At 32.0% G+C, this 27,249-nt stretch overlaps 2 protein-coding genes across 6 annotated transcripts in view; one reads left to right on the top strand and one right to left on the bottom strand.

The window, feature by feature from the left end:
* The window catches only part of robo1 (roundabout 1), a 170,445-nt gene that overhangs the window by 81,520 nt on the left and 61,676 nt on the right, over positions 1 to 27,249 (bottom strand). For all 5 annotated transcript variants that reach the window (XM_070647020.1, XM_070647015.1, XM_070647018.1 and 2 more), the window contains one exon: positions 7,141 to 7,449. In XM_070647020.1, coding sequence (XP_070503121.1) covers positions 7,141 to 7,449 — 309 coding nt within the window. The remainder of the gene's footprint in view (positions 1 to 7,140; positions 7,450 to 27,249) is intronic.
* LOC139095629 (synaptic vesicle glycoprotein 2B-like) lies at positions 18,215 to 24,304 on the top strand. Its single transcript, XM_070647021.1, has 7 exons — positions 18,215 to 18,704; positions 18,785 to 18,883; positions 21,989 to 22,063; positions 22,123 to 22,372; positions 22,464 to 22,755; positions 23,199 to 23,902; positions 23,972 to 24,304. The coding sequence occupies exons 1-7, from the start codon at positions 18,677 to 18,679 to the stop codon at positions 24,177 to 24,179; spliced, it is 1,656 nt and encodes a 551-aa protein (XP_070503122.1). The 5' UTR covers positions 18,215 to 18,676; the 3' UTR covers positions 24,180 to 24,304.

Genomic DNA, 27,249 nt, shown 5'->3' with positions numbered 1-27,249 from the left:
GATGGAATTATTGTGATATTATCTTGAATTACAGGGCGAACCTCACTATATAATAGCTAGGCATCGTGTTCCTAAGACTTTATGTCTTGATATTGCTTCACACAGCAGCTAGTTGACGACAATTCGAGCTTATTTGCCAGTTTTTTATTTCAAAATTTTCAAAATAATTTGCCAAATTTCAAAGTTTGCTTTAATTTTCCTACTCAAAATTTAAATTCGTATCAAAATGTCAATCAGTAACTGTCCAGCATTTTCAATTGGTATGGGCTGCAAATAGCCGATTTTATGTCAGAAGATAGCAACCTTTTATTTTTGGCGGTACAACTCGATATACCTCGATCGGATCAGCACACAACCTACAATTCATGACATTTCCAAAAAGTTCTGGTGACTCACTGGAGAGCCACAGTGTACAGATTGCCCACCACTGATCTAGAGCTACAAAATTGACTTTTGAAGATTCCACTCGAGATAATTCAATGAACAAGAATCCAAACTAAACCAAGAATTAGCAACAATCTCAATAGCCCTCAATAGTTTCTCATGAAATCACTTAAACATTTCCTCATAATTATTCGCTATAGTCATCAATTCAACATCAACTCTACTTCACTTTCTTCTAATGTCTTTACATTTTCTCGTCAATTCGTTCTTAGAAATATTTGCGCGCGCGTCAAAACTCATTTGTCGATGTTTCATGTTAAAATAAAGCAACAGAAACGCAAGCAAATACACACAGCGAATAGCGGAGAATGAAAGAAAAAATACTGGAAATCGATTAATCATTAGCATTAAGGCAGTTGAATACAAAACAAACTTCAATCTACAATTTTGAGTCATAGCCCTAAGGCCTGTATCGCTATTCAAATTGAAAGAAGGAAATTTCTATGAAAATTATATGTTATAAATATGGAAAAAAATCATCCGTCATTCAACGAGGAGTCAAATTAAGCGTTATACAGTTTTTTATGATATGAGGTTTCAATTTCACAGAAATTCTACTTTACGGCTGCTTAATTTTTTGGATATATCAAAATAGCGAGCGCCTCTTGGGAGTTGAGTCAGCGGCAAATATAAATTATGGAGGAGAATGAAATGTGAAAATGTGCCGAAATCAAGAGCGCAAAAATATAAATCAGTATTGTAATACTTTTGACTCTGCTGTATCTCGTTATCTCGAGCTTAAAAAAAATTATTGTTATATATATTTTTTGCGCTGCATTATAATTCCGACTTGATCTCTAATTTAAACATCAAGCAAAATGATGCAAACTATAAAATATATGAGCAACAAGGCAATGGCTTTATAATCTAATAAAAAAATATTGTTATGCTTGTGTACACAGTTTTTTATGACCCGAAACTGACCATAATTTTATGTAAATGAGACGAGCTTGTTGAGAGATGTGTCTATTATGCACATTCATATAATCAGTTTTATCTTCAACTTCTCGTTTTTTTTTTCTCTGTGTCGCTTTTCATGTGTGAAGATCTGATAATATAATTTGATTATAGTGTATCTAAACGAAAAGATATAAATGAATGGAATGAGGATGATGATGATAATGAAATAATTCAAGTAAGAAAGTCACTTTTTGGGTTGGTGTTTAAAGCGCAATTTTTGGATTTTCTAACTTTCGAAGTTAATAATTTTAAGTTTTAAAAGCAGAATTCTAGCTTCATTCAATTTAGAATTTGAAATTTGTAACACTTTTTCAATATAGTCGTTTTAAAAACTTCCAGAAATTTCGTCCACCTCGAAAAGTTTTTCTGAATTTCAAGACTTAAAATTTGAAATTTTCCGCTAAATCCAATGATTTTCTTATAGAAAAAAGTGGCAAGCATCAAACACAAAAAGACCCAACTCAATATCTTCCAACCTCACAAAGATATCTCAAATTATCTCCGACAAACTGCCTAAACTTCGCCACGTGCTCACTTAAAACTTCTCGTTTAAAAATATAAAATAAAATGAGACATAAAAATTTGTTACAAAAATTAAATTGTTACGCCGGCATAGAAGTTGCTTTTACAATGTTTTCGTAGATCTGCACAAGCATACAATGTCGTTAAAATTTCTCTCTCGTTTTATTTTTATTAAAATTCTTGATGTTTTTTTTTTGTGTACTAACTTGTTCCTCCTATCTCCATCTCACATTTCCCTTTCGCTCATTAATTTCATTTTAATTTTATTAAATTTTTTTTAAAAAAAGGAAAGATCTTTTAATTACTGTGTAAGGCGTAGGCACAAGAGTAGAACTTTACAGTTAAGTAGATAAATGGGTATAAAAGGATGGAGCACATATTGTTAAGTTTATAATAATAAAAATTCCTTACAAAAATCAATGAAATGGAGGCAAAACATTTTTCGCTATTTAGTTTGCAATTAGCTAGTTTGAATCATTTAATGATGTTTTGATGTTTCTTCATTTTGATCTGTAATTATCTTAATGACTTTTTTTTTCGGGGAGGCATTTGCCTCGTTAAGTTTGTTTTATTTTACATGTTTAAAGGATTATATTAAGGAAGATGTGGGATGATGAGTAAAGTGAAAAGTTTTGTAGTTAGGAATTAATAATTTAAATTGATGATTGTAAGTAAAGGAATTGACTTATTGGAGGCATTGACTGGGGTAATTTTGGATTATTTATTAGTTTTGAAGTTTTTCTTTGTATTTAATGAGATGATGTAAAGTTTTGTTCTAAATGTAAGATTTGAACAGGAATTTTTGAACTTCAAAAAAAAATGAAAAATTCGATTTTCGAAAATAAAAAAATTGATTTTCGAAAGTGAAATTTACTTTTTTCGAATATGAAAAGTTGATTTTCGAAAGTTTAATTTCCGATTTTCGAAAGTTTAATTTTCGGTATTCGAAAGTGAAAAGTTGATTCTAGAAGGTGAAGTTTTCTATTTTCGCAAATAATTTTGAATTTTGAATTTCGAAATGGAAATTTGGACTTTTGAAATTGAACACTTTGATTTTTGAATTTGAACATTTTGAATTACGAAAGTGAACTTTTATGTTTCGAAAGTAAAATTTTGATTTTCGAATGTTAAAAAATTTTGATGTTCGAAACTAAAAGTTTTGAAATTTGAAAATGAAAGCTTCAAACTTTTTAAAGTTTATACTTTAAGAATAAATTCAGGCATTTTAACCTGCCTTTAAACAATCCAGAATAAAAATTCACAAAAATCAAATTAAGATGCTTCAAGTCAATAAAATATGGAGCACATTCAGATCTACATTCCATATTCCGAATATTCTCATCAAATTTTATGCATACCCAAATATGGGATCCAATTTATAACAATATCCCAAATAAAGAATTCCAATTTTAGTCAAAAATATGAATGTCGAATCCAAAATGACTTGACCTAATTTCATTCCCAAAAACTCTCCTTTATCATTTCCATTTTCCCCCCGATATTCATTTCCATTTCCTCTGTTTTATTATATTTTGTATCATTTTAAGGTACGAAAAACATTTCCCATTAAAAAAAGTTTCCAATTAAATGAGAATTTTAATGAAACCACAATTTTTCATGTAAAATCCACCCGAAAATTAATCAAAAACTCTTCAATATGTCTCGGATAGCTTCAAAGATTTCAATTTAATCTCACTAATTATTCATTTCTGAGAACTTTTCTATTTCCAATCCTCCGACCTCCGTATTTGAACCTGCCTGGGAATATCCACGATAATTAATATCATCTAATTAATTACGATGTGAAAATGCTCACATACAGTGGTTTATGTCTCTACTCATCACCGTCATCTGTCTCAGCTTCATCAACATTTCAATTTGTTATTCAGCATACTTATGTATAGCTATAAAAGCAACTCAATTTGTTATGTAGTATGAATAATGTACATGCAGTAAAAGCAGCAAAAAAATGCTTTATCGTCAATTCCAATCAACATCGATTTTAATTTACAGTCGTGAATGCTTGAAGACATCAAGCGAAACACACAAAGATGACATTTAAATCCGTAAATGTGAGATGAAAACGAAATAAAAACGAGATTTTTCCATTAGCCAAGAGAATAGAATCAAGGCAAACATAGTAGATATGAATTATTTGCTGCGGATCTTTTATTAAAAGCCATGCATTTACCGGCAATTTACTAATCTAACAAATTGTCGACAATAATTTTTCCTTATTTATAAATTTTTTTCTTTCTTTCTCTTTTGCAGTAGCTGCAAAAAAAATTGCAAGCGCATGCTGTAAAGTGAATGTAATGGAAATAAGAGAAGAAATATTTGCCAACATGTGTCAGTGTCAGATGCTATTAGATTTTATATTAGAAAATATAAAGCAGTGAGCAATTTTCTACTTATTTTTCATCTTCGATCTTCTGAGAATGTGCGAAAGTATTTTTTCAATGTGGTTTTATTGTCGAGTATAGGGAATGGATGTTAAATGGTTTAGCATTGTTAGAGCATTCTTTGTTGACTGGATTGCTGAGAATAACGGTTAGAAATTTGAAATTTTCATGAAGGAAAAAAATCCAAGATGGCGGATATTTGTAATAAAATACTGATTTCTCATGAAATTAATGCTGTAACTAACTCAAAACTGTGCTATTCTATGCTTGCCACTTTTTTTAATAGAATCAATCACTAATCTTATGCATTCTCTCAATTTTTGTGCTAATTTTCTAATAAAAACTTTTCGAAGTGGAAAAAAATCAAAAATTCTTGTTGATTCATCAAAATCTGAACCAATTTATCACACAGCAATCATCTTCAGCATTCCTCTTCCTTAAAAATCTCATCCATTCTCAAAATATATTCCATAATAAAAATGCTTTACATTTCATCCAACCTTCATCAACCTCAATCCCTTCTTCTTCATTGTTTGCACTTCTTTTTCGCATGAAAATAAATGCATTATGCTGCATACTGCATAATAAAATGCATTCAAAAAAAGAGTATCCCACGCCAAAAATCTTGAAAATTGAAATTTATTGCCAATGCACTTTTGGATATCATGATGCCACTTCACATGAAAGCTTCTCATACTCTTTCACGTAATTTTTTAAAGGAGAGCGGCACTGCACGCAATATGTGTAGCATGTGCTTAATTATTTGTGATATTATTCTGATAATATTCTTACTCTTTTTTAGAGCAACAGCAACATTAAAGCAGAATGCCTGAAGGCAAATATTGACTGAAGCAGAGATTTAGCACAAAACGCAGCATGTATCTAACGTATATCCCTAACATGGTAATGCATAAGTAGAAGATATACAAGGAAGATGAGAGAATATAGAAGGTTTATTGCGCCTCCGTATTTATGACGTTATTAAAGGAAAGAGAACAACATTTTTATTCCCTTTTTTCTGCAGCGCCTCTTCAACATTTATCTCAGATATTATTCCGCGTGTATGAAATTTAATAATAAAAAAAAAACGAAAATCCGAAAAAGAATGGAACGAGGCGATGATAAAAACTCATCGACATGTTATGTCTTCTGACATATTTTTCTCTTTGTCGACAAAAATAATAAAAAAAATAAACCTTTAAGGATGGAATGCGATTGTAAGTACGAAACAAGTCATAAAAACGATGATAACTGTTGCGCCATAAAAAAACAAAATCATCGTCATCGACAAAAGGATTCACAGATTCCTCGAGGATGATCATCATCTCTCGTCTGTTTTGAAGTGCCTCTCGACAAGAAAGAGAAAATTGTTATCGATTGCCAATTTTTTTTGTTGTGCTGTACGTTTATCGCAAAAAAGAGCAAACTTTAAACCCAGAAATTATTATTTTTTTTTACACAACAGAGGATGGCATGGCATGGGATTGATTATGAGTGATGTCAAGTAAAATTTGGGCGTTTTTAGATGCTTGTCGACTTGTTGTAGGACGGAGAGGGTCATACCGGAGAACACATGGTCTAGAAATGGCTCAAAATCCGGTCTTGTCCAGCGTGACCCAGCCTAGCGTGAAATCCAGCTTTAGACCAGAATCAGGTCATCCTGGAACCGGATATCTGATCATTTCTAGGACATGTGCTTTCCGGAGTCTAGACTAGATCTAGCAGCTCTCCATTTTGAAGGTGTTTTCAATAGGATCCGGACTATTCTCGATGAACGTTCCTACTCTGGATGAGCGTACTCTAGTCTACATCCTCCTACCAATCAAACCCATCCTAGTGGCTAATCGAGAGTTTTTATTAATTTTTATCAGTATTTTGCACTTCCTATATGAGGCTTGAAGACCCTCAATCTACTACATCACTCCCATATCCCCTAAAAATCAAGACACAACTCCCTCACAATCCCCATAGTAATAAAAGGAAGTTCAATCATAACTCTGACATGAAATTAAAGGGAGAAAAAAGCCAGTCAGTCTTTGTTACTGAAAAAGCATTTTCACTGTTCAATGTCGTGCAATAAATTCCATGTTACGATGACTAAAAGTATGAAAATGAAAGGGAAAAAGACACAAAATGCCATTCGATGAGACATTTTAGAATTTTTTCAATATTCTTCCTTATTGAAACATTCTTTCATGTCGTGTTCTTTTGTTATTGTGCTGTAGTTTAGTCGTTCGGAACTGAATTGAGGATGAAAAACATATTTTCTGATACTAAAATGGAATTATTTATAGATATTGGGAATGGATGAGAGGCTTAAGAATTAGAAAATTTTTGGATGTGATGTTTTTCAAGTTCAGTAAGGGCTGGATGTTTTGGATTATTTATAGATGATGGTGTTCGTGATTTATTGGACATTCTTTGGGGATATGAATAGAATTCTTGACTTTTGTCATGTGCTGGGTCATGAACTATGTGGATTTTGTTGGGTTTGTCTTAAACTACAGGTTTGGAATCTTATTGTTCAGGTACAGCCAAAAACTTCACACCTGCGTACTTAAATTCTAGAAAATGCAGGCCTGCGTACCTAAATTGTAGAAAATGCAGGCCTGCGTACCTAATTTGCAGGAGATGCCGTTTTGTGGTTATTGATCTAACCCAAGAATCTAGCTACAAAACCCACGAACTACCCCCATTTCCCCCATTTGCAAATTTCCCTCTACAAACTCGACATTTGACATATTTCAACTTCCTATCGCCAACACGAAATCAACAAACAATCGACAAATATAAATCAAACTAGCATATTTACCTGCTATTTGTAATGTTGCATTTCGACTTGATGTCTTTCCAGCTGAATTCTTGGCAACACACCAATAAACACCACCATCCTGCTCCTTTTTACTGTGAACAGTCCGTAGAAAAAATAAGGAACCAGATGGTAACAGTACACGATGTGACTTATTATCATTTGTGCTAATTTTAACAGGCTCTCCATCTTTAAACCATTCAATGTCTGGCTCGGGTCGTCCTTCTGCTTTGCAGTTTAACGTAACGGGTTCATTTTTGGCGACTAGAATATCACTCGGATGTTCTGTGATTCTCGGTGATCGATATTGTGCTGTAAAGAAGAAAAAAGAATGTTTTAATCATCTAGACATAAGACTGGCTGTAGACACACCAACAACTGTTTTAAATCAATCTGTTTCATGTTAATTTGAGAATTTTTTTTATATATGTATGTCATAATTTACCATTCACTGCTAAATGTCGTCGCATTTTTACTTACGTTCTAAAAATACAAAATGAAACATATGCTACATATAAAGACTGTAAGTGACTTGAGATCTTGAAAGGAAGGAACCCGCGTGCGGCACATTTTTATTTGTAGGTGATGACAATTAGATTTGCATTTCATCTCTTTAACATACATGTTTATTTGAGAGAGTGAGAAAGGAAGCGAAGGCAAAGTCAAAAACACGTGCCCCGGATATAAAGAAACACAAAGATCTCTTGTATATGTAAAAATGTGCGCCTTCGTCAATGTTCTTTATTTCTTTTCTATTTTTTTTATGCTGTCGCTTGCTGCTGTCGCCGCCGTGTGGTGTATATATGTACACATAACACAATTCAGTGAATTGAAATAAATAAGAAGGAGAAATGAGAGGAAGAAAAAAAAAATATAAAATATTGAGAAAGAACAAGTTCAACCGAGTGAGAATTGAAACATAACAACAGAATATAAAAAAATATGTTAGACTGACTAAATGAAAAAGAAATCTTTCAATAATATTTACATGAACATTTGGTACCGAAAGAGAGTAAAATATAATTGTGCGAAATGAAGGCATGAGACGTGGATGGCGACATTATTTAAGAATTTATAAAAAAGAGAGCTGATGGAGGATGCAACACAATTATCTGAATGTGACATCTTTTAATATTATTTTATCTCATTAAATATTATCAGTTGTTGATCCTTTGAGTTGATTTTGGGTGGGATTTTAGGGGTTGGGTACCATTGAAAACGTATTGAGCCAGGAAAGTATGAGTTAAGCTATTTTAACGCAACTGGAGAGTCCGGACACGCTCTACAATTGAGTTCTTTCAACCTGTGTTGATCAATTAAGCTTCTCAATGGATTGTCTGGATCTGAATCGTTTCCGAACAGAAAAACATGTTTGCAATGTCACCGCTCCGTCGCTGTATTAACAATAAGATGTGAAGTTGCCCTGACGGCCCTGAAATATCTAATTTTGATCCATATTTATGGCAAAACATCCAATTTGTCGCATTGTAATGCTCTGGTTGCTCTAAATCAATCTAATATATTATCTGCGCCCGGCAACAGAGATACTTTCAGGCGTAAACCTGAAGTTTAACTAGGATTTATCTCAATACAACCGTGAGTCATGACCAAGTTAGAGGAGATCAAGGGTCAAATATTCCAAACGTTCAGTATTGTTCTTAATGTATTTGTTGAATTTATATGAAAGTTCTGTAAGTACAGTTTTAAAAGCATAGTAAATGCAGTAAGCACAGTACTGTACATTGGACTCTAACAGTCAAAGAGTATACTGAAGTATCACTACAGTACTTAAAAGCGGTCTCTTTGCAAGTTAGTAGTAGCATCAAGCCCTGCAAGCAGATCACAATCTCGATTTCTCATGATTTTCCCACAAGGCATCCGCCCGTTATCACAACCATAAAATCAACTTGCTACAGTAATCAACGCATAAAAAGAAGTGAATATCAATCGAATGTAAAAAGGAGAAAATAAATAAAAAATAAAAATCTTAAAAACTTGCACACAGCAATGCATTAAATGTAGGTAGTCTGGCAAGAATAACAAGGTCCATTAGCCGCATGCTTGTACCACAGTAGAAAGACACAAAAAAAAAATTCGCCTGTTGCAAATAATAAATAAATTGCATTTTACAACGAGAGATATCATGTGAAAACAAGTTCCTTATTTTCAATTTGCCGCCTTATCTGTTCCACAAATTCTTTTTATAGTTTTTTTTTCTTCCTCTTCAACACTTCAATGATAAAAGCGTCATCGATGCATTGCAAATTCATGGAACGACTTGAACAAAAAAAAAGGGGGGCGAAAATGTCGATGCATATAAATTGACATAAAATAATAATATATATTTTTTACGCTTATTTAAGAGTGAGGTTGTCTGTCTGACTGCCTACTTGCTTAATATAAATTTCATTATAAAAAGGCATCAACATTTTTGCTTTAAAATTCACAAGAAGGTAAAAAAGGGGTGGACATCTTGATTGAGGAAGCAAAAGGAATTTTTTCAAAGATTTACAGTCAGGTGGGTATGGCATGGCTGTTAATATGGAGGAAAAAAATACTAATTATCATAAGGAGATTGCTCATTGAATTAATGCATTTTATGCAGCATGAAGGTTTGAGGTATTGTTAAAAGATGAATTTATGGAATTGACATTCAAATTATTCAAGCTTAGTTAAATAAAAGGAGGTCTTGACTGTCAAGCTATTTGCTAGATTAGTCATAATTCTTCTACTAATCTGAAACTGATCGCGCACTATAAAATATAAAAAAAAAAACAGATTTTAATGCTCATGAGCTCATTTAAAAAATAATTTTTACGACAGCATAAAACAAAGATCAGAACCCGTTGTGAAATTCCTTATCAGATCACATTATATGAAATATGTGTGATTCATTTCCTGTCAAACTAAAATAAACACTAAATTTCAGATTCATGTCAATATGGTTAATAGACTAGTAATCGATATGATTGACATTTAACAGATATCAATGATAATTTGTGAAATGAAACATATTTCTTTCAGTGATCCCCCCCTTCAGTTGCTGCTTTGTTGATTTTTATGTGATTAGATTTTAAAGAAGTTGTTTAAAGTTAGTAAATTGACAGATTTTTAGGGTAAATAACAAGACAAGCAACTGTTTCTTGATTAAGTAGCAGAGTGTAGTACTATAAATTGTCCTTGTATTACTTAAGGCTGTAGGAGACAACCTCATATTTCTCGTGGTAAACCTAAGTTGCAAGCCTTGACTGAAACTTCTCAAAGCATGCTATTCATGGCATTTTTAAACAATTTTGGTGCAACACTAGAATGCCGTGTTACACAAGGTGCCCACCGTTAACCTAAAGTAACGGACTGATGAATTAAATTTTTAATGTTTTTGATCAGCTTTTGATCATAAAGAACCATCGAATAGTTGAGTATTCTGTGGAGTAATGAGTGAGGTACTTGACTCGAATTGAGAGTAGTCAACATAAAGACCGTCAGTTCGAATCCTGTCAGTTTAGTCAAATTTAGTCTTTTTCACAAGATCAGGTACCTAAACTGTTCAATGTACAATGTTAAGACCAGAAATGCAAATCAGGCACCTGTGACGGGCAAAACCCGTACAAATTCTTGACAATTTGTAATCCATACATGGATTTGTAAGAAAAATGATACAAATTTTCAATAATTTGTACAATTCTTGCTTGTCACAGGTGCCTGATTTGAAACCCTGGTTAAGCCAATGTTGGAACATTTGGACAAAAATATGTCAAGTTCGAATCTCAATCAATCTAATTAGTCTTACAAAATTTCATTTCAACATCTTAAAAACTAAACCACAACATGACAGACATTGATAAACCATTAAGTCATTAATAATCCCATATACTTTTACAGCAATCAATAAAAATATCTCTCGCATTCGACTCATGAATAGTAGATTAACAGTGATAAGCTCGTCCGCCCACGTACATAACTTCTTTTCGAATGCGGATCACCATGACCATTAAAAAACATAATCACATTTTTGACAATTTCTATCAAAAAAATATTATTTAAAGTCATTAAAAGGCCTCTAATAACCATAAATCATAAACTAATGTCTGTTTAAAGTTGCCCATCCACTGACATTGTCAAGCGCCACACACAACGTCATTCTATTTATTCTCCTTTTTTTCATTCAACTCACATTTGGAATGTATAGCAGCACATATTATTTTTTTTAACTGTCGATAATTTAAACTTCTCTGTCTCTCCTTTCTCTCACTGCTCTGTCTGTGTCTTTATATCTAGCACTCTTTTTAAGCGTGAAACCTACGACGATTTTGACATGATCACCATACATATTTCAATTTATGTATCTATAAAGATATATTTATATATTTTTTTGCCTATTAAACGACGTATACATGCGGCGGCGACAACAAATGCAAAAATAAAAAAAATTAGCATTCAAAGGCATTGAAACTAAATAAAAAAAAAGAAGGAACGAGAGTCGACAAACATCAGAGTCCATTTGTTCATGTTATGTTTAATATGTACGTGTGCCTTCAAATTATAAATTATTTGCTCAATAATGATGTCGAAGTGAATTTTGTGTCATTCTTAAGCGGCGTTAAGAAGAAATTATTGACTCGATGGTAGACGTATGAAGCATGTAAACATGAATTTAAACATTTGTGGTATTGAGCATTTAATGGATGAATTAAGATAATTTAATCTGTGAATGAATGAGAGTTGATGTGAGGAAGTGGAAAGTGGAAGGAATTTAGAATTTTAGGACAGAGCCTGCTGTCGATTCCGATATCCATATATGGAATTCAAAGCTTTGAATCAAATTTTAAACAATGAACTTAAATTTGGGTTTAAGTCAAAAGGCTGCATAGTAGCAAAAAGAAAGAATTGCTTATTCTGTTAAAAATATTAATCGATTGACTCGGAAAGGTTCGAATCCCTAGGCAAACAAAAAATTGATGAAATCGCTTGAAAAATTCTTTTACAAAAATATATTATAAAAACCATTTTTTTTGGATATACCTAATTGCTAGGACAGAAGCATTTTCTAATCAATTGAGGTTGCCACAACCGTAGTCTTAGCAGCTAAGCACCTTGGTCTGCTATACAGATTAATTGTAATTCATACTTTTTATGTGATGCCCAAAAGGGTCAGACAATCCAATCTAGCCCTGGATGGTCCCTCAAGGTGGGTCTGAAGCTAACTGTTACTTCCCATTAGTCAACACCAATTGCAATATTCTCTTGATCAACTCAATATCTTCACAAGACCCTCAAACCAGAGTACAGCCGAAAACTGTAGGCCTGCCTATCTAAAATGCAGTAAATGCAAGCCTGCAGTACTTCACCAAACCCTTCTTAATACTCTTCTTAAGCACCCAACCCTGATCATAATCTCTAACATCCACAACATTCTAAAAATCCATTTTAACATCTAATAAATTTTTCATGCCATTTAAGATTTTTTATAAAGAAGAGGCTCAACCTCAATGCTCGCTTGCTTACATCAATTGCGATAATTTAACTGTGGTTTAAGACTCGCACATGAGATTCCCATTATTCAAATATTTATTCACGTATTCATAATCCATAAAGTCATATCGTCACACGTTGGCTTGTGAGTATGAAAGAATAATGTAAGAGAGTCTGAATCGTTTTGTAAAAGCTGACAGTCAGGTACAAATATATATCATTAAATTTTCCAACTCTTATTGTAAATAATTTATATGCTCAGCATTTATTTCTTATTTTCTCAGCATCATCAACAACCGCACCGCAGACAAGTTTTGTAGTCAAACAACAATGTAGTGTATATATAAATAGTCACTCAGTGATGCATGAAAACATTGATTATGGGGAGCACAATTACAATATGAAATTGTGATGTGATGTGAGCGAAAAGAAGGAGGAGATGTAAAGTAAAGGAAGAGAATAAGAACTCGAGTTGATTTCAACGACTGTCAGTTTCATTTACAGCTGATTATTCAACTTATAATAAAATTGAAAAGGGATTGGAGGTTCTCTGTTAATTAATGTGATTAATCACCATATATGATGTGCATACATACAAAATGATATGTTTTATGTGCGGTTTCATGGATGATAAATTTTACTGAATTGTCTCAATTAATGATTCGAGGTATTTTGTTTGTTTAATGTTCTTGTGTCAGATGCGTGTAGATAATCGCAGTTGAGTGGAAAAATGGGAGGAATTATTGGTATGAGGAAGTCGTTTATGGAGTTTAAAGGTGCCTTGGAGTCTTGAGAAATTGTAATGAAGGTTATTAGTTGCAGTGGTGTAGCTGGGGGAGGTGTAATTGAGATAACTCATCCATATGAGAGGAACAAGTCCTTAGGATTCAGTCATTCAGACAGTTTCGACATCTAAACATCAAAAGCCTTTGATTTGCCTTGCAAATAAGCTTCAAACGCCTTAAAGTGCTTAACAATACTGTTTATTGGATCTGGTTCATGAATACTCACAATTAAACCTACATTTGTCCAAAATATGCATAAACACCGACAAAATCCGCTAAAGCACTTATCCACAGACATAAAACTTGCAGCTATAGTGTTAATTCGTCGTTTCAATGGATTAAAAATCAATAAAATATAGAAATTAAGTTTACTGCTTAAAATTCACTATTTACTGTTTAATCTTTGCGCTATTTTATTGCCGGATTAGATTAACTTAATCCTATCGCCATCTGCATCTCGATTAAATCAATATTTTCATTAAATTCCATCTTTAAAATCACGAAAAGTTAATGTAAACAAATAAAAAATTCCAAAAGGGTGTTAAACTATGAAATTTTTTTATTGCGTCAACGTTTTAAAGCGCCACTTTAATGATAAAAATTCAAATTTATGCCAGTAGTAATTTAAAAATTAAAGTAATCAGCTTATCCTATTCATGCTTGACAGCCTTTAGTGAAATTTCCTTATTCATTATATTTCCTCATGCAAAAAAAAAAAGCTTTCAATTTTGAAACCATTTCACTCAGCTTTATTCCTCATTTTCATGATTATAATCAACTTTGCTGTCTCATCGTCGTATCCAATTATTGCGATTTCCTTTCATTCCAATTCCAATTCAGTATTCGCTCTTCGGATAGTATTTTAAACCACCGGATTTTTAATTAAGTCATCTAGAGTTGAATAGTTTGAAAATTAAGTCATTTACATATTTAATAGTAGTCATGTTGGATGAGAGAAGAATGAAACGATTCAAACCTTAAATTGAACATCAGATAAATTGAGTGAGCTCATGAAAGCGAAGCACTAAAGTGGGTGGGATAGGAAAAGAAATAAAATAATGAAAAAAATTGCTCATTTAACGCTGCTGTCAAATGATTTGCTTGGTCCGGTATGTTGAATATTGAGATTGGTGTTGAAATTGTAGCATTTGAATTGAGAATATTAAATAAATTTTCAATTTATAGGGAAATATTAATTTAACGGTTTTCTTAAATTCAAATAACTATTAGTCATGAAGTTGACTGTGAGTTTGAATATCAATTTAGTGTAAACAAAGTGAAAATTACAAGTTTATTGAATTTTACAGTATTTTAACATAAAGAATAACATTCAAACATTAGAATAGCTTTAATAGCATCTAATTAAGCAATATAAATTAGAAAACTAAATCTGAAATCACTATTTCAACGTAAAATCAGTAAAATTCAACTTCAAAAGTGATTGTGACCACCATTTTGAGGAATGTATCAATTTACTCCCATTAAAACTAGCCATTACCTTTAATGGACTATTAACAAGTACACAGATATCAATAAGAAACCACACAGTCACATCAACAATCAACAAGACCACCTATAACTCAACCATATACAGCTCGGAACTCGTCAATAAATTACCGTTTTTTAAATCGAATGAATCATTTTGTTTGTAAACAATTTTCTGCAGCATTTTTCCTTCATTTCTAATTACATAAATAAATATTGGATGGAATATACACATATATGGACATGAATTGATTGAATGAAATTGATATTGCACGTGTGATTTACAAAAAAGGGAAGAGGAGAGGAGAAGAAAGGAAATTCAGAGCTAATTGGCAATCAGCGTTATGTTATCAATATCATGCAGGTGTTGGTAGTCAGTCTACGCGCGCTACCCTTACAAATATTTGTGTATTTATTTTTATGTTTGATTAGAAAATTTATGCAGCTGTAAAAATGTTTTTGTATTTTATTATCGATCATTAAAATATTTTTCAATTACTGATTGACGGCTGTAAAATGGGTAAGCAAGTATTATTTGGTGCCAGTTGCCATAACACATTATCGTACACATCATAATAATAGTGCATAATATAAATCTAATTTACGTTTTAATGAATTGCATGATGAGACGACATAAGCAGCATAAAAAAGTAAATATTGCTGAAAAGGAGCCGTGAAAAGCCTCATGTAAGTGCAATATTTATTCACTCATATCACCTGCACTCTTTCAACGTCATATAATTAAAACATACATGAATAAACTTTTTTAACAACATTCTAGAGATTTCGTGCTGCTGATAGGATGGAAAAATAACTTTTATTGCCTTTACTACCTTCTCGGCATTTTAAATGCTGTGCAATTATGAATAATTAAAATTTTTTTTAATAATTTTCTTTTGCTATTTACTTTTTTTCGTTCCTGTAAACTTTTACTCACAAAATAAACAAAAAATTAAATGCGACAATTGCCGAGCTCTGGGTATTTCCTTTTTTTGCAAGCGACAACTCGCGAGAGACAATAAACATATATTTATTGTATGATGGAGGTAATCACGTCAAGGGAATTTTGAGAGGTGTAGTTATGGGATTATTGTTTGAGGTTGCATTAAATTAAGTATTTTTTGGGAATTTTTATAGTTTTTAAAGCTTTATCTGCTAGATAGAGACGCGAAGAGCACCAAAATCGTAAAACTGGGTCCAAAACAGTCATTGTTGTGTGATTGAAGGCATTTACATCGTGTCGTTAACACGGAGACTTAATTACTACGTAGTGCTAGTCGGGAGATGGATACTTGATCTAAATGCAGAAAATGAAGTCCTGCGGATCTTAGTCGAACCCAATAAACATGTAAACCGACTCAGATCCCATCAAACTAACATCTGCTTCCATCACAAACCAAATTCATCTGCAGACCAGCCTCTAAACTTCAATCAATACTCTAAATCATATGCTGACAGCTAAATATCATCCAATATGATCTCTTCATTCACAGATCCCCATTTAAAAAATCTAATTTAGGCTACCACAACGTGACTTGTACGTCAAAAAACATCCAACCTTGAGAATTCGGAAGTATATCCGAAAATAAATTCATCAAAATTCTTTTGTTCATCCATTAATGAATTTTTTGCAATTCAGCAAATATCCAATTATGAAATTTCAATTTCATTGGCTCATTGTTACATGACCGTAAGTCAAACACACATCACTCATTGACATTTCCTCAAAATGTTATGGACCTTGGAGCAAAATCAGATGCTCTACAAAAATCTTAAAAATGCCAACTAAATGTGAAGAGAGAAAAAAGGCTTTGTGTGTGTAAAAAATTTGCAGCTCTTGAGGTATTAAAATATTATGATGGACATTAAAGGTTATAATTATCACGTCTTTGTGATACTATGAGATGAATTGATACAGATTTTATGGAGATTATTTGTTGGACAAGGGGAATGAACTGTTGGTATTGGTAGTAACAGGATGAAGAGCATGCTCACATAAACGAGTATAGTCAAAGCAGACTTGCGTCATTTCATTTCGAAAAAATTCGAAATTAGTTCGAAAATATTCGAAATTGATTGCGAAAATTCAAAAAATATTTTACCGTTGATATAAATGTAAACAACGAAAAATATTTTTTAAAAATTATCAGTTCTTTTCATGAAATTCCATGAAGTTAAGACTCAAATTATCATTGATATCATTGCTCATTTGAAAGAAAACAGTTACATGCATCAGAATTTGAATAAATATTGATTTTTTGTTTGTAACGTATTTTTTGAATTTAAAAATTTTCAACGGTCATTTATTTTTTAAAAATATAGTTTTCATCCCCGTTTTTTCATTCAAATAATAACGACCAATATTTGAAATGACGCTAGTCTGAGTCAAAGCATGCTCAAAAAAGTGTGTAAATTTATAGTATGCTCTTTGTCTGTTTGGATAGCTATTTGAAATTAAGTTGCTTTGTGATTTGGAAGAATGTGTTCGGAACCTAATTACTGCACAAGATCTTACTGTAAGCTGTAGGTCACAGAATCAGAGAAATAGGTCACTTACTAGACATTTTGAGGATTATGAACACAATTAACAAAGTTATCATATAAGTGTCTTTGACTAGCTGTGTCATGGTAGCTTTAGTCTTCTCTAGCTATCATCTGAATCTACCCATGCCTTAGCGAAGTCAAGAACGTTTCTCTTTGTCGATGCTTCACACCACTTAGCTAGATTCAATCCCTGTCTAAAGTTTGGTTTCGACAAGAAAGTGTCGGTTCGATTCCCAAGAAATAGTTTTCTCATTTCAATTCTGACTAAGTTCGAATAATCAATAACCATAGAATTACTAGGAATTAGTAACTGGCAGAAGTTATCTAAAGACAGATCCAGCTTCCGACAAACACTAATTGCGGCAATAGGCCCTCGCGCGCCTTCGCCAAGGAAGCAAGTGATTAATTATCGAAATCTTATGAATATCATTCTCAGAACTTATTTAATTTTTGTTCTAAAAATTACCATCCCTTTCAGTTCCTACCACACTCGATCACGCACATGTTTTTACACCACCATCTACAACAGTAAAGCAGTAAATTCGTACTCAAAATATCCAGCCACAATCAGTAAAAAATTAGTATTCAAATAGAGCTGTCAGTTTTCTCGTGTGTGTGGCATTACTTTCATCTCAGAATAAAACAGATTAAAATTTTTTTTTTATATTTCATCTCATTCACGCGAAATTTCATTAACCGTAAACACGAAACCTCATCAAAAATCAGCATTTGTGTAATTGATGGATTATAAAAAAGTTGACTTTAAAAAATTTCAAATTAAATAAATAAATGAAATTTTTTTAACAAAAAGGAAAGCAACTGTAATTTGATTAGTTTTGAAATGACTTGCTTTCCCATTTAATTATTCAAAAAAAAATCAAGTGGGATATTGTGTAGATAATTACTTGACATATCATCTAGATACAAGTAAATTTTCTGTGTCATTGTTGCTGTTTAATTGATGTGAATTTTTGTTGATGTGAAAATTTCACTATTGATACGAAAGTTTGTAATTGCTTGTGCTGCATTTAGGCAATAGATCGTACATTTTACTATTTATGATCAAACTGCATCTCAAATTTGCCTCTGGACATTAAGTATAAAAAAAATTCTAAACACTTAATTTTTGGAAAGAAATGGAACTAGTTGACTAGCGTCTGTTAAGCAGTTTGGATTAAAATAAGAATTTCATCTCCAGCACATCTTACATGTGCTTAATATTAGCAATAAACATCAAAAATTAGATCAAAAAAATGACATCCGATAAGGTCAATAATTTGGGTAAGTCAGCTTGACGGATGTTGTCCAATAGACGTAAATTAATTAAATCAATACCTAACCATGATTCATCTATATAACAGGTACACAACAGATTCACATAATAAGCACGTCCACAATGGATTTAAAAGAGAAGCAACAACAACAAGCTGTGGACTTTGATGAAGCATTAGCACGATTAGGTACGAAGTGAAATTTTTTTTTATTTTTTTTATTGACCACAATCCAATTGCGACTGTGTGGTTTTGTTGTTATGTTTATTTATTTGATGGATCGTGCGATAAATCACATTGCTTTTCGATGATAAATGGTAAATAATCAGCATATAATGGCTGTAATTGATTAGATTATTAGAGATTCTTGAGGGTGTACATATGAAAAATGTGTGAGGATTTGAGGATGTTGAAGTTATTGGAGTGATGGGGATGGAATATGATTTGTAGGTGAATTATGTGTGGATATGTCCATCTATATAGTCAGACACTGTGCGAATAGCTGCCAAATTGACAACATTTTATGTAATGATTTGTTGACCGGTCTCTGGTGGGAATCGAACCCACGCACTTATAAAAGAGTGATACAAATATCCGGTCTGTTGTCTAACAACTCGGCCATAGAGGCCTTTCTCTTGTACTGACAATCGATGTCGATGTACAATAGTCCACTCTGTTCAGACATCACAATTAAAATGTCACAAAATCAGAGTCAATCTTATTAATTAAATCCAAATTTTAGTTCTTATAAACAATTTGAATCACAAAATTTCAAGGAAAATCAGTTCCAAAATCACCCAAAAATACCAGAATGACAATTAAATTACAAACCAGTAATTTCCAACTTTTTCATGCTCAACATCTAATCCAAAGATCAGGCTTTAAAATTATTCAAATTAGCAAACCTTTGTTTCCCAGAATCAAGCTTTTGATTCAAAAATAATTGTCAACAATGGAAAAAATGTTCAATCTTGATAAGATTAAATATCATTAAACGCGTAAGCATGAAACCTGAAAGTCATCATAAAAATTAATTGACGATGGCTTTTTTTTTACACCAATTATTTTAAATGATCATGTTTAACTATATGGTTATTATAAAGTTGAATTAATTATTTTAAAGGTGTTGGTCAAGTGTTGGTTTAGTAATTTATGACATGGATATAAGAAGGTTCGAGAGATGATATTGAGCTGTATGAAGTGGTTTGGTTTGGTTCGGAAATTGAGATTGATAGGAGGAATGAATAAGTGCTTTTAGTGGCAGTTTTCGGCTTTATTTGCTTACTGCAGTTCAGATCAACTTTGGTTCATCATGTTGCGAGTGACAGTTGATGTCACTCGAATATATCTCTTATATTACCCCATACTGTCTTACTTCCCTGATCATACAGTCAAATATGATCCACAGCCTCTTATTACACCATAATCTGACTCTATAAATGACTTCCGTATGCTTATTATCATTTTTAAGTGCATCATATTTGAATGATCCGCAATCGTCATTTACGTGACGCAAATGCTGTCAAATCCCATAAATTAAGGATGGTCTCCTGAGTGAGGGTCCTCCACAGAAATTTAAAGGCTTTCATAAACTCTAAATGGAAACCGGAATTTTTTAAATCTAAATTGGACTTCCATATGACGTTATCAACGGAAAGTTTGCAATTCCCACAAATTTTTTAATTGATAGATTGCAAAAAAATTAGCTCCTCTAAGTTTTTCAACCTTTCAAGCCTCTCACTAATGTGTTCAAAACCGTTAATTAAATAAACATGTATGTTATTATACTAGCGTGGGAACTCGTCAATTTTCCAGCCTTATCAGCTAAATAATTATAGTTTTTAGACTTTAATTTAACTTATAAATGTCATCACGTTTTTTATATAATTTTTATTAATTTTAAACAATTTTCCCAAGATGCAGCAATCCGATTTCTTATTTGAATATCTCCACATGACTCAATTTCTCATTTTTAATATGCCACAAATGATGGCTTTCAATTAAGCACATTAGCATATTATATCAGTTGAATCTTAGTCATAAGTCAATAGTATCAGTCTTAAAATGTTTTTCAATCCAAGGAAATCACCTGACGATCAATAATTATCACCTTGGCTGATTCATCGTCAATATTTTAGACCACCAGCGAATTGACATCAATATTTATCAATATTGATTACGAAACTAGGTTACTATTGAACAATTTATAGTAAAATTCATTGAGATGAGATTGGGAATTTCCAGGAGAACTGAATAATATCTTTTGTTGACCTATATATGGGATGGGATTTACTCTGTGGGATTACAATGTGCTACTATATGTTATGTAATATTTGTTATTTGGCAGTGATGATGATGATGATGTTTTTATTGGGGATTAATATATATTTTTTTTTTGAGGTTATGTAAGCAAATTAATTAAGAGGTATGATTATGTGATGTAATCCTTTGACATACAGTCCTAATTAACTCTGAATTCATGAATTGAAGCACAGTCAACCTTAAGGAATCAGTAAATTCAATAATCCTTTCATAGTGTCCCAAATACCCCTCAAAATTGAGAGTTTGATGGTACAGCTTGTTGCTAGAGACTGTAGAGCAGTTGGAATTGATGATTGGCAAAGGATACCTAGCTTCAGATACCAACAAACAATTGCCATGGACCACAGTTGATCTATACGGCCAGTTAACAAGAAGACCCCTCAATACCCTCCCAATCTCTCCAATCCTCCTCAAAAATTCCAATCCCATTTCAATTAAACTTTTTAAAAAAAATCTCATAATTACGCATTACTCTACAGCCATCCATCAAACTGTATCCATAAGATTACAAATCTCTTTGCCAGAGTAAACGCAAAATAAATAATAATGATAGGTTGTTTTATAGTTCATACATAAGGCGAAAAAAAAGCGTAATAATTGATTCTCACTTTCGTTTGAAATAACAGCACCTGACACCTCTATTTTCTCACACATTACATTACAGCTAATTTCATTTTGGCATGATTACAAAGAGATTGAAGAAAAAGAAGATTGAAAAAAATATAAATTTTAAGACGTGTAATTTTAGATTTCATGTTGTGGACATTTGAGGATTGAATTTGCAATTTTTAAGAGTTTCAAAAAACGGTCAAAAAATATTTGAATTTTTAACGGTCAAAAAAAAATTTGAATTTTTGAAAATAAAATTTCAATTTTTTATGGTTTGACAGACATGTCCACAGCATGTCTAAACTGAGCAGTCGAAGCCAAAATATTAATAATCTCTGAACTCTTTTTAATTTCGTCTCACAGGTTTTGGCAAGTTCAACTATGGCCTAATTTTGCTTTCAGGCATTTTAATTACGACAACAACGTATGAGACAATTGGTATGTGATGAAAATTGAAAGTCTACTGGACATCGTAAAACACATTTTACTTATTTTAGGTATAAGCTTTATATTTCCCGTGGCTGAATGTGATCTGTCGCTTACAACGCAACACAAAGGAATATTGTCAGGCATCACATCGATTGGAATCATAGCAAGTTCACATTTATGGGGCTTTTTAGCGGATCAAAAAGGACGTAAAAGCATTATTGTGCCATCTCTGATCGTTGCATTCCTAACGAGTCTCCTTTCAAGCGTTGCAATAAATTTCGAAATGCTCGTCGTTTGCAGATTTTTTTGTGGATTTTTGTGAGTATGCAAAAAAGAAGAACAAGAAGAACTTGAGGATTTTTAATGGAATTTTCATGTACAAAATGTTTCAATTTATTCATATACACAGCATTGCTGGATCATCTGCAACAATTTTTGCATATTTGAGTGAATTTCATAGCTCGAGGAATCGCTCGAAAGTTTTAATGGCTGCATCCTTCATCTATGGTGTATCATGTAACTATATGCCCGCACTTGGATATCTTGTACTCAATCGTACATTCCACTTTCACATTCCATTATTTGACATTGAATATAAACCATGGAGATTATATTTGCTATTGTGCGGCTTACCAAGTTTAGTTTGTGCAATCATTTTACTTCTCTTCATACCGGAAAGTCCAAAATTTATTTTCTCAAAGGTAAACAGATGGTTTGAATTTTTTATGCTGCTCTGAGTGCATTTTCATGGGGATGTATGGGAGATTTGAGTCGGTTTTTTGAGTTTCACTGTTTAAAAATTTAATAAGATGAAAATTGAACAGAATTCTTTGTTTGAGCTTATCAATGTTTGATCAGATGATTCTTGCCATGTTTTTGTAAAGTTCTGCAGCATTAGTTTTTAATTTAAGCTACTAATTTATGAATTATTAAAGAAAAACTTTTTGAAGTGGAGAAAAAGGGTGTGAAACTATGAAAATTTTTGAATTTTTAAAAACTGTTGAAATTTTTTTCCATCAAAAATCAACTCAGAAAAAGCACTCAGATTCCCAAAAATCCCCTAAAAACATCGTCCATTCCATCGTCATGCACGACTGCTCGTCCATTTCAATTCTAAATCTCTCCAATCTTTCATTTCCAACAGGGCGACGAAGAGGAAACATTGAACATTTTAAAGAAAATTCACAAAATCAACAATCCCAAAGATACAGAAGGTTACAACGTCACGAAAGTTGTTGAAGATGTTGAATTTATTGATAGTACCGCACGGGAAATGAAAAATGTCTCAAAAAATCCATTTGTAATGTTATGGAAGCAAACTTATCTCTTATTCTCAGGAAATAATGCAAAGAAAATGATAATTGTATGTCTAATGCAATGCGGATTATTTGCGTCATGTCACGGTCTGTACATGTTCTTTCCACAAATTGTCGATCAACTTGCATCATATTCTAATCAATTTCCAACGGAACGTTCAACAATGTGCGAGATATTAACATTAGTTGAGGAATTAGCGACAAATGTGACTGAAATCGGAAATATGACGGACTCATCAGAACACGTACAGACGTGCTCGGAAACGTATGAAGTCTCAACGTTCTTTTACTCACTGATTTTGGAGCTGCTTTATATGTTTGGATTTCTCGTCATTACATTCATCATCAATCGTACGAGTAAGCTGAATGTTTTATTAGTCATACTATTTGGATGCAGTATTAGTGGATTTGGAACGCTGTTCAGTACAATTCCGTTGTTGTCTGTCTACCTATACGTGATATTTATGGGATTGCTATTGGCAGTCAATATCGTTAATTCAGCTACAGTTGATTTATTTCCAACAAATTTACGGTAAGTCAAGTCAAGTCAAGTTGGATTGTCGGTCAAGTTTTGATCTTCATGTCTTTCTGAATATTTTAGTGGCATGGCAATTAATATTTCAATGATGTTTGGACGAATTGGCTCTGTTTTGGGTACAAATGTTGTTGGCTTTTCACTAGACTCATATTGTACGGAGACATTTGGTGTGTCAGCTGGAATTATGGTAGCTTGTGGCGTATTGGCATTCTTCATACCGAAAATTAGACGAATTGATGGTGAGCAGGATAAGAAGCAGAATAAGAGTTAATTTTTTTAACGTATTTTATTTTATTCAAATTCAATTTCAACGAAAGTCTGACGATTTTAAATTAAAAATAACCGTTAAAATTTTTATTATAGTTATTATAGTAATTATTTAAATTCAATAAATAGTAAGTGTAAAACATAACATTATTTTTAATAAATTATACAGCTCATGCCTCTCAATCTCCTCCTTTATTGCTTATCTTGAATCATCAATCTACCAGTAAACAACCGACTGACTGCCCAATGCGGTCCCTTTTTCATCACAATTGTTATTATTAAAATCATAAAGCTGCTATTTTTCCATATTTTTATTATGGATAACTCGCATTTTTCTCTCTTTTACGCTTTTTATTACTCGACCAGAGCCAAAAGAGTCAGTGAAATAAAAGTCTATAAAAAATGAGTTAATTGAGTCTGCCATTGACCCCCGTATACACTGTGTATATATAACACACAATTCCATAAAAGAAGAATGATTTTAATAATAAATCACATTCTCAAAAAATATATAAATAAATATAATACTCAACATGCACAAAGCATGGCGCACATGGCAAAAAAATAAAGTGAAGGAAAAGAGATATCCATCAGTCGGTTTACGGACAACGAAAAAAAAAGTTTCGTTTGTAGAGAAATTTTTTTATGAATTTGTAAATTGTGGTTTCAGTTTGTCCTGATTTTGGGTTTCTTTGAAGATGATTGTGTTAAATTCTGAGGTTTTTGAAGGGAATTGAGAATGTATTTGGAGGGAAAATTTGAGGTTATGAAGTATTTTTAGGTTAGAATGTTGAGATAGGGATAGTTACAGTGCTGTGTGTCATAGAATATGATGAGTAGAGCTAGAGTTGGAAAGGATCTAGGATAGAAGCACCTTTGTAGTGGTTAAGTCTGTGAATCAGAGTGTATCTAGTGGGGGAAGGAGATTTGGAAGTCGAAGCTCATTGGGCCTTAGCCTTTCATTGTCTTTAAGTCTCTCCATCCACCAATCAATCCCTTCATCCCTCCCAATGCCACCAAAACGAGTACCTTTGTCTGGAATATGGTTGCATCCGGCGGGAAGAGTCAAACCGCCATGGGATCTAACCCCGTAATCCTTCATTGTATTACAGCATTTGCATCCACCAATCTCAATGCAATAGCTTACTCAATCTTCTCATCAGTCCCCATTTTGCTAAATCAACCATTTTTGTAGTGGATGCGCTTTCGTCTGCAATATGGGCGCATCCAGCGGCTGGGAAGACAAGAAGATTCAAACCGCTATAGGAGACATCCCCTTGATTCCTCATTGTATTAAAATCTCTGCATTCACATGTATTAAAATACCCTCATCAGCCCCACAACACTATCCAAATTTTCAGTCCATTGTTTTACACAACTTTCAACTCGAAGCACTTTAACTAGTTCGCTTGCAGACAATACGACATATTGAATAGGGAAATGAAAATGCCTGAGAGCATTCGAACAACTTTTTTTTTATATATTCAACACTGCACATGCATCAATGTTGAGTGGGCAAAAAAAGAGAGAACTCATCGTCCCGAAAATGAAAATGCCATTGGAAAAATTGTACCATTTACAATGGCTGAAAAGTTTTTTTTTGTTGTTTTTACAATCAAGTTGTTCCTTTATACAGCTGAAATGGAAATTTTTGGCAAAAAAGTGATTTTAGTCTCAAAATTGTCGACGAGAATTTGTAATTTCGAGATGCATCAATTGGACAATGTCTGTATGACGTTAAGTGACAAATGAATAACTGTGAATCCATGGTTACTTACATAACACACAAAAAAAAAGTTTTTAAACCCTAAATTTTAAATGGATGTCTATGTACATAAAGTATTTTGTTTTTAACTCAACATAAATATTGATTTTTAAGCTACGAAACTTAATGAATGAAGAACGGCTGTACACGATGTAATGATTATTATTATTATATTTTAAGTTGAGAGTTTCGTTGTTTATATATTTTTTTTTTTTGGTAAATGTGTATTTTACTTGAGTGCTTCTGTTTTTTACGAGAAGGTGTAAAAAGTTAATTAACAATTTATCTTACAATTTAATTGATTTATTTTAACAATTTAGACTTATGGCGCGTAATTTATGTTTTGTGATGAAAAGTTAGTTTGATTTCTTGGGATTTTAGTTACTAGGTGTGGGTGTCTATGTTAAATTGTATTTTTAAATTTAATATTTTTGAGAAATTTAAATTTAACTTTTTTGAAATTGAACAATAAAGTTCAAAATTTTCAAAATTCTAAATAAACTCAAGTTTTCAAAATTTTAATTTTAATTTTTTTCAAATTTTAGTTTCAAAATATTAGAATTTCAACTCTTTTATTTATAAATTTAAATTTAAGTTTTCAAGATTTTTCAAATTTTGTGTTTTTGTTAAAAGTTAAATTTAAAATCTTCAAAATTTTAAAATATTCAGATTTCTGAAATTTGAGTTGCAATCTTTGGAATCAAAAATTTCAAAATTTCAAATTTAACTTTTTCACGAATTTTTAAAATTTAAAAAAAAAATTGGAATTTTTCAAATTTTGATTTTGTCAGAGTGAATTTAAATATTTTACGATTCCTTTTTCCAATTTTTGTAAAGTTTGAAACTTTTAATTTTATAAAATTTCAAATTTTAATTTTATGAAAATTCAAGCTTAATTTTTATGAAATTTCAAATTTTAATTTTAAAATTTTATAAAGTTTACACAAAAGTTTAAAAAATTTCTAAAATTCTTAAAAATTACAAATTCATTTATTTTCAAAAAGTTCCCAACCCCTGTAAAAATTCTCATTCATCAAATCCAAAATGTTTTAATTAGTCAGAATGCGAATAAATTGAATGAACAATAAATTGAGCTATAACGCGGATATTATTCCGTGTTTAGATTAAAATCACTTAAAAGAGAAATCTAAATTTGGAGAAGATTTAATTTTGATTTAGTGGAGGAAGAATCAATCATTTCGGTAGAATTTTGATGATTTTAAATTAAATTTTTTGTTGAGATTCATTTCAACACATGATATTTTGAAATTTTTGAAGAACTTGTTGAGTGATTGACATTTGGAATAGT

Source organism: Chironomus tepperi, unplaced genomic scaffold (genome assembly GCF_022539635.2).
Source record: "Chironomus tepperi strain 1889 unplaced genomic scaffold, CSIRO-AGI_Ctep_v1 contig_369, whole genome shotgun sequence".
NCBI classification, from domain to species: domain Eukaryota; kingdom Metazoa; phylum Arthropoda; class Insecta; order Diptera; family Chironomidae; genus Chironomus; species Chironomus tepperi.
The sequence above is the reverse complement of the archived record's forward strand: the minus strand, read 5'-3'. Positions and strand labels throughout refer to the sequence as shown.